The sequence below is a fragment of the Pteropus alecto genome, unplaced genomic scaffold (assembly GCF_000325575.1).
Source record: "Pteropus alecto unplaced genomic scaffold, ASM32557v1 scaffold1197, whole genome shotgun sequence".
Classification (NCBI taxonomy): domain Eukaryota; kingdom Metazoa; phylum Chordata; class Mammalia; order Chiroptera; family Pteropodidae; genus Pteropus; species Pteropus alecto.
This window is the reverse complement of record NW_006441068.1, coordinates 940,486-954,340: the sequence shown is the minus strand read 5'-3', so window position 1 is coordinate 954,340 and position 13,855 is coordinate 940,486. Positions and strand designations below refer to the sequence as shown.

The following is a 13,855-nucleotide window of genomic DNA, read 5'->3' as shown; positions in this document are numbered from 1 at the left end:
CCTTTTACTCTCATAAACTGTGATAACTGAAGTAAGGAGGGACAGTGACTACAGAAATGACATTTGTAAAGAGGAAGAAATAAGAAACTCCTAGGTGATGTTATTGTCCCTACAGCCCAGTATGCCTGTGTTGAAAACCTTTGTTCTCAAAGCAGTGTATAGACATGATAGCAATAGCTCTGTTTAAGAGGTAACTTTTAATCCAACCCTTTATCCCCTTAAAAATGGATGCACACAGTGGTAGGCTCAAAGCTGATGTGTACTCTCTCATAATTTTAATAATCTTTTAGGCAAGTCCTATGACAATTATACCAACAAGTTTCCTCAAACAACCCCACCACCACCACCCCTGTTTTGCTTGTCCATATTCCCTTCACCCTTTGCTCTGCTATCATCACTGGCATCTCTGCTCATACTTGAAAGTAAAAAGCAATTCCAGATTATAGCAAACTCAATGGCCTTGCTCCATAGGCTGGCCCCTTATTGAAGGAAACAAAAGGAGAGAAGCATGAAGGACCATCATGCGTTGAGATCAGGCAGTACCAAAGCCCAACTTGAGTTTTACAAACAGGATCTTGGACATGTTCCTGGCAGATAAATCTTCACTGGCTTGGAGAACAGGAAGGACTATTTTACAAACACCACTGTGTTTGAATTTCTAGAGGCGACCCAGGCCAAGAAGACATCCCTAAGAGAGAAAAAAACATGCAAACTTAGAATTAAAGCTTAGATATATTCTTTTTAAATTCTTGTCTTAAATAGGTTCCCAGTTCATTTCCTGTAGCATCGAGGTGAGACAATATCACTCAATAGGAGTATCAGGGCAGTAAGGACAGGCAATCCTACTTTACTGAAGAGGATTTGAGATAGGAAATACCAATGCCTCATTTTGTGGATGTGGGAAAATCCCAGGAAAATTTGGGGAGAGGGGCAAAATCTTTAGGACCTCTCCCCTACTCCTTCAACACTTAGCACTTGTTGTGCTACTTACCACTTATCCATTCCTCCTCAAATTCTAATTCCCTAAGAGGTCTAATTTGCACTAAAGAGATAAGCTAATATTCAGTCACAAACTACTTAATTCAGTCACAAACTACTTAATGTGTCATCATACACTTAAAGATCATATATAGAGTTAATCATGAACTGCTAATTATGTCATCTTTGTCTATGTGGCAAATGTAAGCTCTTTTTAAGCACGGGAACTTTTCTAATAGCTTTTAAAATGAGACATACATATAGTGACCTGCTCTAAGGTAATAATGATATGCTTAGGGTTACCATGTTTTCCAACAGTTAATTCAGCAATACCTGAATTATAAGAGAAGCTATAACTCACCTGCAGTGCTTCACCACACACTCATTGCTGCAGTACTCATTGTCCCAGTCCTTACTCACAACGGGAGGGTTCTCACAGCCAGACCTCACACATCGAGGCTGGGGTGAGAGTGTCATAGGAGACCCACTCACCAATTCAACATCCATTTGAGAAGGAGACTCAACCTATGAGAGGATGAGAGCACCAAAGATGGATAAGATTTGCTACCTATTTCATCAGCCACTAGTCAAATTAACTCTGGGAGCCAATGGAGCAACAGGTGTTAAAATCCTTCACATTAAGGGGTAATGTTCCGAAAGAAGGTGAGTTCTTGGTCTTCCCTCTATATCCAGCTTTAGTACTTTGCCAAACATACTGACATGAAAATTCTTCCCATCAGGGGAATGCTGGCCATATGCTAGTACACTAGTTGACTCTAACGACTCAGGTTTGATCTGCACTGGTCCACTCATACCTATCCAGATTTACCAATGCAGTTCAAGGGTCAACTGTGTATTTTCAATCTGCTGATGGGAATCAATCTAAGTGGAGAGCCAACTAGTAGTTTTACATGTGCATGGTGGACCACTGCATTCTAATTTTAATCTTACCCATCACTGACTTTATTCCACACTTGAATTAATATTCCTCTGAAAATATCGTATCAAAAGTAAGACACATGAGTAGAGGTTGTGTCACCTTACCTTAAATTGTGAGTGAGGGCTTAGAGAAGATGAAATGTGCCATTAGAAAAACAAGAACTTGGAGATTCAGTTTCCTCCTGATAGCGGTATTATTTATTTTTCCTTATAAAGTATTGCTTCATTAATTGTGGAACTGGTCTCAATAGACCCATATTTTAAAATGAGTATTGGTCATGTACAAGTTAAAACTAGGGTAGCTGGCATCTGTTTATATCTGTTTATTGGACTCACTGGTATGAACCAACTGAATTTTTCTAGCTATATCGCCTATCCATCCCTCCACTAAAAACATCAAGCCAAGCTTCCAGATATAAGAGAAATGGAAAGACTTCTATTTCCAAAGTTAGGATCCTTGGGTAGATAGCGTCAAAAAATAACTCTGGGCTTCAGCTGTATCCTCTCTAGTTGAACTACAGTATTCTGCATGAATGAACACTACAGAGTATCATGGGTGGGACAAGTCACAGAGAACTATCTTTTATAGGATGTTTCATACTGCTGGTTGCTGCCAGGCATTAAAGGCTAGGATAGCAATCCCCATTTTTATTGGCTCAACCAAAAATGCTCTAATACATTTCCACCAGTCTAGAGGAAAGACTTGAAAACAGAGCTCACCTCAGGAACTACGTCTGTGATCATCTCACAGATTGTCTCAGGAGAGGTTTCCTCCACTGTATGGGCCTCAGGGCTGTTGTTCATAGGCCGCTCAGGACTGCTTTCCACAGCTGGTGGGACTAACGTAGTCTGCATTTTCAGAGTGGGTCCAGGCACGATCTTGATCTGCAGAGGAGGTGGCTGTTGCTGTAAATTGATTCGAGCTTTCTGAGGTGGAGGCTGTTGCATGGCCTGGAGTGGGGGAGGCTGCTGCAGAATGGTTACTTGCTGCTGAGTAGGGGGCTGAGGCATCTGTTGCAATGGAGGGGGTTGTAGTCGGGGTGGAGGCAGTTGCATAGAAGCAGCAGCAGCTGCTGCTGCCTGTAAAACTGACCGAGTGACAATCTGGGCTTGTTGACTGGGCTGGATGGTAGCTGTGCTGCTTTGGCCTAGTTGGATCCCCCGGGAGGTCACCACTGTGGCTGGGATAACGGTAACCATCCCTCCTTGAGACATGGTAATAGATGAGGGCAACATCTGTTTGGTAATAATCAACTTGGTGATATTAGGCTGACCCCCAGCCCCAGAAGATGCCTGGTTTGCCACATAGGATGAAAGAGTAGAGTTGACAACAATGGAAGGGGACAGGGCAGGGGGCTCTGTTGAGGCTGGTGCTGGAGATGCTGGGTCAACGGTAGCCACAGGAGGTGGCGAAGGAGTTTGTGATGGTGGCACTGGATCCAACTCCACTGTTTCCACAGTGGCCTAAAAGTACAAAAAAGAAAAATCGTTATTGGGAAATTTACTCTCTTTATCAGGACATAGTTACTTTAATTACTTCCCAAAAGATACATCACAGACTGGAAAGATAAATAAAAAGAAAGGAAAAGAGCTGTTGTGAGTGATACCCTGGCTTAAGCAAACAATGGAAATTAACTCAGAAAGACTGTTTGGCAAGGTTTATGATGGAAACAATAGGAAACTATGTTATATACTTTTAAGCTTTTAATCCTACATAGTATTAAGAGATTCCACAGGATTTTAGTGATATTTACTTATAACTGCTAAGAAACAGCTCAAAAAATCTTTTTATTGGTTTAAATAAATATCCACCTACCCTAACCCTCTTACCTGACACTCTTGATTGTCTTTATAAGCAGCCAGAGCTTTCAGATACTCTTTCTTGGCAGCCTCAGTTTTCCTTTTATACACCTGCAGGAAAAAGACTGTTTAAAAAAGTCCTCATACTCCTAGAAAAAACTGATAATTCTGTTATTCATTAATGACAATTCATCTCAGTCTAAACACTGATAACTCCTTTTCATGAATACACTTCTGAAAGCTAATAATCAGGACAGCGTCCATGGCAGACTTTGCAGTGACCATGCAACCAAAAGCCAGCCAATCAATAAGAGTTGTGCTAGAATAACTACTCTTCTAAAGCTAACACTAACCCATGCCTACTTCTATTACCAAAACAAAGCCTTACTCAAAAACTACAGATCAGTAGCCTGCTTAGCTTGGGAGTGTGTCCAACCAATATACTCTCCCTTAAGGAATGTGTTAAATTGTTTGCAATGATGGCCACAAGATTTCTTCCCATCTTGCATGTCTCTTCATTAAGAGCTGAAATCTATTTCCCCTTTCTTTGAATCTGGGCTAGCTCTATGAATTGCTCTATTAAAATGAGGCTGAAGTGACACAAAGAGACCTTGGGGCATCAGTTTTTGTTCTCTTGGAACATTGCTCTAAGTTTTCCATACTGTAAAGAAGCCAGTCTAGCCTATTTGGAGGATGAGAGGCCATGTGAAGGAGAACCAAAGCATCTCAGCCAACAGGTAACACCAACTGTCAGACGTGGGAACAAGGTCACCTTGGCCAGCCATACCGGCTGTCATTTGAAAACAACCACAGGAATGAGCCCAAGCAAGAACACCAGGGAAACCACCAAATCAATTTACAGAATCATGAGGAATAATACATTGACATCATTTTAAGCCATTTGTGGTGCTTTGTTGAGCAGTAATAAATAATCTATACAAGACATCTATAATAAACTCACCTTTTTGTTTCAAATATTAAGTAGCGGACTCACTTTGACACAAGACCTGGGTAGTCTACAGTAATGCTAATTATAGCCATCTTCGATTTCAAATGTATCTTATCCAGTCACAATTTTAATTTTCTTGAAATCCAGATTAAATTTTGGGACATTAGCTATAGTGCTCAAATTTAAAGTAGACCAATGAGTTTTTGGCCATGCTACCCTGAACGAGCCTGATCCCGTCTGATCTCGGAAGCTAAGCAGGGTCGGGCCTTGTTAGTACTTGGATGGGAGACCACCTAGGAAGACCAGATGCTGTAGCCATAAAAAATAATAAAAAATAAATAAGGGATTGTAAGCTGACAAGGTCTTTGCAATCTGTGAGGTCAACCAAGGGTTGCCTCGCCTAAAAAACAAAGTAGAACAATGAGAAAATCCTAAACTAAGTTCTAAATCCAAACTTGGTAGTGGATTTTAGCATTAGCCACAGCATGCAGCTTAACAAAAAATAATTTAACAGTGGAAAAAAAATGAGGCTTAGAAAAGTTAGATTCAGTGTTTTTATAGTAATTATTAATTTTTATGAGTACTATGAACTCAGTTCACAGCTGCAGCTTCTAAGACAAAGGGTGATCTGTGAACGACATTAACAAAAACCAATATTAAATAAGAACATGTAAGAAAGTTATAAGAAAACTTACTTTTTATCCCCTTACTTAAAAACTTCTAGAACATTCACTACCCACTAGCTCATTTGCTCACCTGTTTTTGCTCCTCTCCAAGACTGTCCCACATGGAGGCCACAATTTTTGAAACTTCCCCAAAAGTGGCATTGGGATTCTGTCCCTTGATGGCAGCCTGTGTATCACGAAAGAATAAAGCATATGCTGAAACTGGTTTCTGAGGTTCATTAGGATCTTTCTTTTTTCTCTTCTTTGGGGTCTTCTGCTTTTTCCCTGCTTCTACCACAACTGTCTTCTGGCTGGGAAGTTGCTGTAGGGAAGAAAAGAAAGAATTATAAGAAGGAAGAAGAGAAGTATGTCTACACAACTGTAAGAAAAAGACTTTTATATGGGGGAAATGATCTACCCACACAGAATTTTCAGAAGTGCTAAAAATAGAGGCAAGGGGATTAAGACATTAGTAAAGTATGTGTGAGGACCAATAAGAATGGAGACTAGGAGAAGCATTATAAACTGTAAGTTGAGAGGCAGGACCCTATACCCAGAGAAGAGCAGAGGAGATGGCAGGGCATGAATAAAGATATACAGTAGTGCTGTGTGCCAAGAATTTTATCCCAGAATATCATAGCAGATTTGATTTTTGGCAGGGAATGCCTCACCCTCCGGAAATCTTCAACACCATCCTCATGAAGTGAACTAGTAGGTGAAGGGGTGGTTGAAAGACGATCCTCAGGTGACTGGGCAGGTGGCAGGATGGTGCCACCCCCTAAGCTCAAACCAAGTTGAGAACTCAGTTCTGACTGATCAATGGTGGTCAACTGGCTATGCCCCATCAAGCCAGATGTCATGTCTGTCATTGGTACATCAATTGTAACAGGTGGGTTGGCACTATATTGAGTTCCTATAGAATGATCCAAGTCCTAAGAGAAGCAGAAGGACTAATTAAACACTAAATATAAAAACACCACTCTTCCCCCAACCCCGAATTCAGGACAGTTTATAAACCCTCTACTCACCCACATTTTTATCATTGTTTAAACTCTGAACATCAAATAACTTATCTATATAAAACCTAATAAGGTTTTTAATAAAGTATAGAAATTAGTAAAGTCACTTGTTTGTACTCAACAGCCTATTCCAAAATAATTAAAAATAACCAAAGAATTCTAAATTTTGGACAAGTTAACTTAAAGAGCAAATTAAATTACTTGGTGATCTGGAGGTAGTGATGGCACACAGGGTGAACAAAAACTTTCTCCCCTGTACCCTCCTAAAACAATGGCTTTTAAAGTTGCAATACACAGGCAATCAGAGTAAATAAGGCCAATGGTAGAGATGTTTGGCATCGAATATAATGTATAGAGATGTGTTACTGATGAGAGGTGCTGGAAGCCCAATTCAATGATTTATAACACATACTAATTCACAACACATTTGGTTTAGACTGTTTTTGAATAAATCTCTCAATGCCAGCTATCAACTCTCAATTTGAATCCAGGATGTGAAGGCCATATTAAAAGAATAAAAAAAAAAACTTTCCTTTTTTCAAAAATCACAATAAATCATTTTCATTTCAGGATTAACATTAGACATATCACAATTTTAAACCATTTTTCAAGTAAAATTGATTCAGCTGATAAACTTCATTCAGGGGAAATTAAATCTTTGTTGGGGAGCCTTTAGCCACAAGAATGACAAACCAGTCACGTGTAGTAATGAGTAGAGAGTCACTATTGTCTCCCCTAACACCGTGCCCATGAGCTTGGTTGAGCCTGAAAATGTCTTGCCCCTTACCATGGTCAAGCCCCCACTCAGGAGCCCCCCGCCCTGCTCCATCAAGCCATGGGTCATGCCCACAGGCATGTCCAATGTCTGGACCCCATATTGAGCTGAAAAGCTGCCATCCTGAGAGGAGGAAGGGTCTGCCAGGTCATCAAAGTGGCCAACCACATCTGAGACAGCCAGTGAGGGGTCAGAATCCAAGGAGATAGGTGGGATTTCAAATTCCTCATCACCCAAGCTTGGTGTATGGAATGTCTGTAGGGGGAAAAAAGGGAAAAAGAATTAGAGGAAAGAGGAGGAACTGCATACTGCTAAGTTAACTGCATACCCCTTTCCAGCCTGGATCTTAATTTTGTTATCCATTTCTTAGGACCTACTTAATTTTACAAATAAATTCTTTGTCTTCCTCATACCGTTGGTCATGGCACATACAAAGCTGCCAACATCGATCACAGATTTCAATACTTTTACCTCTTTTCTACCTTCACCAGATGGTAGAAAAGATTTCAATACTTTTACCTCTTTTCAATACTTTTACCTCTTTTCTACCTTCACCATCTGGTGAAGGTAGAAAAGAGGTAAAAGTATTGAAATCTACCTTCACCTAAACTATTATGCCTATTGTTCTAATGAATGATTCTTTCATCACCATTAGTAAGGACACAGACTTTATAACTTGTTTAGCTACGATGCTTAAAATATTTCTAAAAAAAAAAAAAATCTTTCTAAAGATTCTGATAGCAGTTACTTCACGACTACCTTAGCTATTAGACTATAGAAATTCATTGTCAACCACACAATACTTGGCTATTCTAAGTTCCCTTGAAGCAGATCCTAAAAATTACTGTCATGGGAACCTTATCACCCCTCTAAAATGTATGCACTGATTTCCTACTTCTTTTCCATTTTAGAAATCATGATATTTACAACAAATAAGATTCCCATTTGTACAGGATTTTCAGAAAACCCAATGATGCCAAGACAGAGATGATAGCGAGGAGAAAAACCTTCATAAGAGATACAGCCAAAAGGCAAAGTGGTTTTCCAACAGTTCCTAAACACATTATTAGTCTTGCCTGATCAAGCAAGGAAGAAAAAGACTGCTCCAGCTGGCTAATGACTCAATCTTTTCCTCTGAGTCCAACTACAATAATAATTTACTCTTTTTATTCTGAATGGGGCCACCATTCACGGGGCTAACCAATGCCCCATGTAAGATACATTAAATACTATGGTTACTTTTTGACACTAAAAACTTAAAATGGTACCGGCAGCAATTGAGCAAGAGACACTGGTGTCAGAAAGGTCTGGGTTCAAGTCCCAGCACTGCCATGTACCATATGAATTTTTCTCATTTATAAAATGGGCGTTGTAATGTAATCTTATATTTTTCTTATGTGGATTAATGGGATTTAGTACACAAAAACTTATCACATTGCCTGATATATATATGTACATATATATCAGCTTAACTATTATTAACCACTTATTAAGGATATTAACATCCTAATTATTATTAACTTGCCACCTATCCCAACTAATTATCATAGGTAGTTGAAATTTTAGAAACTGTCAATTTTGTCAACCTATCACATGACATAGTAACCATCGCCTGATTCACATCAAATTCAATAGGTACTCACATTTTCTTTTCATGATTAAACAATGAATTCTAAGAGTTGTTCAAGGTTTTTCTAGACCCAGAAAGGGTCTCACTAATATTATCATTTTTATTTTAATGAAGACATTGCTAGAAAGACTACTTCCAGCTAGTAGAAACTAGGAGGGACAAAATATATCTGTGAAATGCCCAATCTCTGAATCTCACTGGCAAACAGAAATAAGTTTCCTAGAAGACAAAAAGATGAAGATATATATATCTATTTATCTTCATTTCCACATTTTCCTCCTCCAAGATCCTTACTATTTTACTTAACGTGGTGAAAAATTTCATAGCTGTCTGGGCTATAATATGACAGTAGCATAGGAACATAGGAGCAAGCAGTTTTTGATGGGAAAAATTAAAACTCTCCCCAAGAACTGAACTTTTCTCAGTACACAACTCATAATTTTTGCTATTGAGTGGAAGTCCTTAACTGCAGGTCCATGACTGAAATTTCAGTTTAGGTTCAGGTAAGCATTTTTCAGGAAGTGGGTACAAAGATTATTTTTTTAAACAAATTCTCATGCAAACAAACAAAAAGCTACAGGGACAGGAAAAAGGATCAGGGGAAACATTTATTGTTCTAGATTAATAGTTACCTAAGAGTGGTTTTCAATTTTTTTTAAAGACAGATTGCTTTGGCAAAGCAAAAAATGCCTATCCTTTTCTGCTTATCACAACAATTAAAAAAGCAACTCTGCTGAGACACGAAAATAATACTAACTGTTAATAAGAACTGCAAAAAGAAAAAGTTAATATTCAAAACAAGAGACCAGTGTTCTACAAAGGACAAACCTCTCACAAACTATCCGGAGTGCTCTCAATGACTACACTAAAAAGCCAGACATGCAGAGATTCTACTGTATCGAATTAACAAGGCATTCTTTCTATGCACCACTCCCTGGAAACAGCTTTGTCATTCAGTATTCATGGCTTTAATGGTATTTTTCGGGGCAGCTGTTTCATTTTTCTTGTTTCATCCTTTAAGTAATAAGAAAAGTAAAATAATGGCAATGATTATGAACACAGGAGGGTAAACCACATACTAGAATAAATGTAGAGTCACTCTAAATATCTTACTATCACAAATAATCTGTAAGATTATGGGTACAATTCAATAATGAAAATCTAAAGTTATTTTATTTTAGTGGACCTACTACATAACTAGATCATACGCTAGACTCTCAAATACAAAACAAAACTGTAGCAACTATCAAAATAAAAATAAATGATGTGGCTACAGAAGGAAAAATAGGAACATGATGCTGCTACCTTCTCACTCAGCTTTCTTTTCCTTCTCTATTAAATTCCTGGGCCTTGTGGCGGGGGGAGGAAGCAGTATGGGAATTACAATTTATAAACAAAGATGCTTATCTACTGATAGAACCAAAAAATAAAAATTCCATTTCCCTGCCATTCTACATTCCCCCATACCAAAGTAAACAATCCAATATTTCTTTAGTTTCTTGTGTAGATTATCCACTTTAAATAACTCTATTTTAATCCAACGCCTATTTACTCAATAGTCCACTGGTACTATGTTGTTTTCAAAAATTGATATAATAGTGAAAATTTTAACTATTCAGCCTGAAATCATTAACTGGTTCTAATATTATAAATACTTTTCCTAATTAAAGAGAGGTATAGTTATGACTTATTATTTCCCCAAGTGTTCAAGGCACAATAACATTATATGAGACAACCTGAATGAAACAAAAAAGACTGAAACTCCCTTCAGATTACAGAGCTTTCCTATTTCAAGCAATGCTGTAACAAATGTGAAGTCTGCTCCTCTCTAGACACCTACTCTTTAAAAATTATTATTTCTTATTTTATTGAGATATACAAATTCAAGTGTATAGCTCAATGAATTTTTACATATGTAAACATTCAATTAACCACCACCCAGATTAAAGAGACAGGACATTTCCACCACTCTAAAAGATTTTCTCATGCTCTTTCCCAGTCAATACTTCCTCCCTTCTACAACAGATAGCACTATTCTGATTTCTATTACCATAGTTTAGTGTTGTATATTCTTGGTCTTCATTAAAAAATGAACTCGTATAGTGTCTACTTTTATGTCTAGCTTTTGCTACTCAACAATATATTTTTAAGACACCCAAGTTGCATTTATTAGTAGTTTGTTCTTTCTTATTGCTGTATAGTATTCCTTTTTCACAAATGTGCTCGTTTATAGACATTTGGGTTATTTCCAGTCTTTAGCTACTATGAATAAATTTGCTGTGAACATTCATGTTTTGGGGGAATATATGCATTCATTTCTCTCATGTATATATCAAGGAGTGGAATTACTGGGTCACAGGTTAGGTCTGTTTATCTTTAGTAGATACTGCCAGATTTCCAAAGTGCTTGAATCAATTTATACTCTCACCATCAATGATTAAGACTTACCTACAACCTTGTCAACTCTGGGAATTGTCAGTCTTTTTAATTTTAACCATTCTGGTGGGTGTGCAACGGTATCTTGTTCTGATTTTATTTCCCTGGTGAGTGATGATGACACTTTTTCATATGCCTAATGACAATTTGGATACCCCCTTTTGTGAAGTACATGTTCAAATCTTTTGCCCATACTAGACTTATTGGGATGATCACTTCATAAGTTATATAAATGTATAATCACTATGTTGTACACCTGAAACTAATATAACATTGTATGTAAACTGCAACTGAAAAAAAGAAAAACTCCGGTTGACAAAAAAAGAAAAATAGTAAGGAAAAGAGATGGGATATAAACAGAGGTCACTTCATCACCGTGCACTGATTTTCATTAGGACATATTTTCAAAGAATTCAGCACCTAGAAAGTACTCAATAAATAATCTGTAACATCCACCAAAAAAAAAAATTTTAAAATTCGATTCTTTCATTTTGAAGTGTCTGATATATTCTGAATATAAGTCAGATATATATTAAACTATTTTCCAACAGTCTGTGAGTGTCTAATTTCTTAATGATGCCTTTTGATTTAAAGACATTCCTATTTTCAGTGAAGTCCAACTTTTCTTTTCTTTTTTATGGTTAGTACACTTTTGGGGACATCTTTTTCTCGCAAGGAAACTCTAAAAATTACTCTTCTAAAAGAAAAATTTAAAAATGTTACCTTTACCTAGTTCCAAGTGGCTCATAGTACAACGAGATACAACAAAAACCACGACCCAATTAAAATATTAAAAAAAAAAAAAAGGGAAGAGAAAGTGAAGAAATTGTAATGAGAAGAACTGTTAACAATGACAGAGTCCTAGGCTAAAGGAAGCCATTGAAATTTAGTTATAAGCTTCCGGACAAAATAGTTTTTAAATTTTTCTTAAAGTCATAAAGCAAAATCAAAGGATCGACTCAAACCTGGAAAATTTCTTGAGGCCAATGTTAAATTTACAACATTCTAAATAAATTTAAATTGTGGAGACCTGATTTAGAAGAAATTGGCAATGATGCGCTTTCACGTGGATGAGGCCAAAGTGAGATTTACGACACTCCCAATAATGAAATTAAACCATGGAGATATCACTCAGAAGAAATTGGCAATGAGACTTCAAAGCATCAGACAGATTTTAGTTTTATATCATTTCTAAATTTGCTGGTCATTTGATTGAAAATTTCCCCTGCTTAGAGGAATAATAATAGCAATAAAGACGTTAAAAACTAGCAACTGCCCTATGTCAATCTAATTCTTATCCATAAAACGTCAAGATTATAGGATAAGCCCATTCAACAGCAACTGAGAATTCTTGATACAAAAAGACTGATGTAAATGGTTCCTATCACTTTTGAAAAAAAATTAGTCTTCAAAAGATAGTAGAAAGCTCGACTTCAGTTTATCAAAGATCAGCAAATTTACTCTTGACTGTTCCATCTTTCTCTTTTGCCTTGCCTAAGCAAGTGATACATATCTATATTATGACAATATTTGAACCAAAACTTTTCCACAAATCCTAAAGGACCTCATCATAACTATTACTTCTACTTTACAACATCACAAGAAACTATTATTACAGCCATTTAACATACAAAGGTTAAGTAACCTCCCCAAACTGAGTCACTAGAAAACAGAAACACATGTTCTACTCAACTCCCTTCATGTTTTCCGGCAACTACTTCCTTTATCCTGTCACTAGCAAAACAAGCTAATATTATGAACGTAAACATTACTATTAATTTTTTTTTATCACTGAGTAAGAAATTTAAATGAAATACCCTCTTCAACAGAGTACGTTTCAAGAATGAACACATGCCCGCAGTTAACCCCTGTTTTAGCTGAAACATTCTCTTCCCTCTGCGATCTCCCAAGACTGTCGCAGTTATTTCTCCCTAACGAAAGGAGATAATTCCACTCTGTCCTCCAATCCAGAATCACTATGAAATAGATTAGCTCTTTCCAACGTCTTGCTTTCTGATGACAGCAGCTTCCCGGACCTTCCTCTTAGTCCTCATAGGCTCTAGAAGCAGCTGCCACTTTTCTCTAAACACCAATCACGGCCCCTGGTTCCCAGCCCCCGGTCCTCGGCGTTCTCTCTTCCCCACCACCCTACCCCACCGCTGCCTCAAGCCCCCCTCCCCCCGCTTCGCCCCCAGAATCGGCAGCTCGTGCTCACCTCGGCCCCTGACAGGAAGGGGTGCGAGGGCCCTGTGATCGTCAGGTAATTGTCATTTCCTCCGGGAAACTGGAAACCAAAAGCAGCAGGGATAAGTCAGGGAGAGCAGGGAGTTAGCATAGAGGGACGGATTCTGACCCCGAAGTTCTGACATTTCCCAAACCCCGCTCTCTCTCCCGTCCTCCCAGCCGCCTCTCCGCCCGGCTTCCCGCCTGTGCTTCAACCCAGTCGGTCACGCTCTCTCGTCAGCCTTCTTAGCGCTCGGGTTCCTACCTCCATCTTCACACAACGGCTACCACCGTCTCAGTCCCCTCATCGCTCCCACCGCCCCCACAGGACTCGGAACTGCCGTCACTTCCGCAAGGACTTGCGTCGCTCTCCGCTGATTGGAAGGAGCGCGGTAGGGCTGTTAAGAGTCAGGCCCGGGAAGGCCCAGCGAACGAAAAGGC

The 13,855-nt window shown here is 38.5% G+C and overlaps 1 protein-coding gene and 1 pseudogene across 1 annotated transcript; one reads left to right on the top strand and one right to left on the bottom strand.

The window, feature by feature from the left end:
• Positions 1–178: 178 nt before the first annotated feature.
• On the bottom strand, positions 179–13,840 carry TOX4 (TOX high mobility group box family member 4). The gene is made up of 9 exons (XM_006918327.3): positions 13,680–13,840; positions 13,407–13,475; positions 7,138–7,380; positions 6,003–6,263; positions 5,423–5,653; positions 3,748–3,828; positions 2,638–3,381; positions 1,340–1,503; positions 179–688 (listed from the first exon to the last, which is right to left on the bottom strand). The coding sequence occupies exons 1-9, from the start codon at positions 13,683–13,685 to the stop codon at positions 628–630; spliced, it is 1,860 nt and encodes a 619-aa protein (XP_006918389.1). The 5' UTR covers positions 13,686–13,840; the 3' UTR covers positions 179–627.
• Positions 4,866–4,984, top strand: LOC112484968 (annotated as a pseudogene).
• Positions 13,841–13,855: the final 15 nt, after the last annotated feature.

Excerpts from the sequence above, each read along its gene's own strand:
- TOX4 (XM_006918327.3), bottom strand. Across the intron at positions 6,264-7,137 it reads TGAGTGGGGGCTTGACCATG|GACTTGGATCATTCTATAGG; the intron begins GTAAGGGGCAAG and ends TGCTTCTCTTAG. Across the intron at positions 3,829-5,422 it reads TTGGAGAGGAGCAAAAACAG|GTGTATAAAAGGAAAACTGA; the intron begins GTGAGCAAATGA and ends TTTTTCCTGCAG.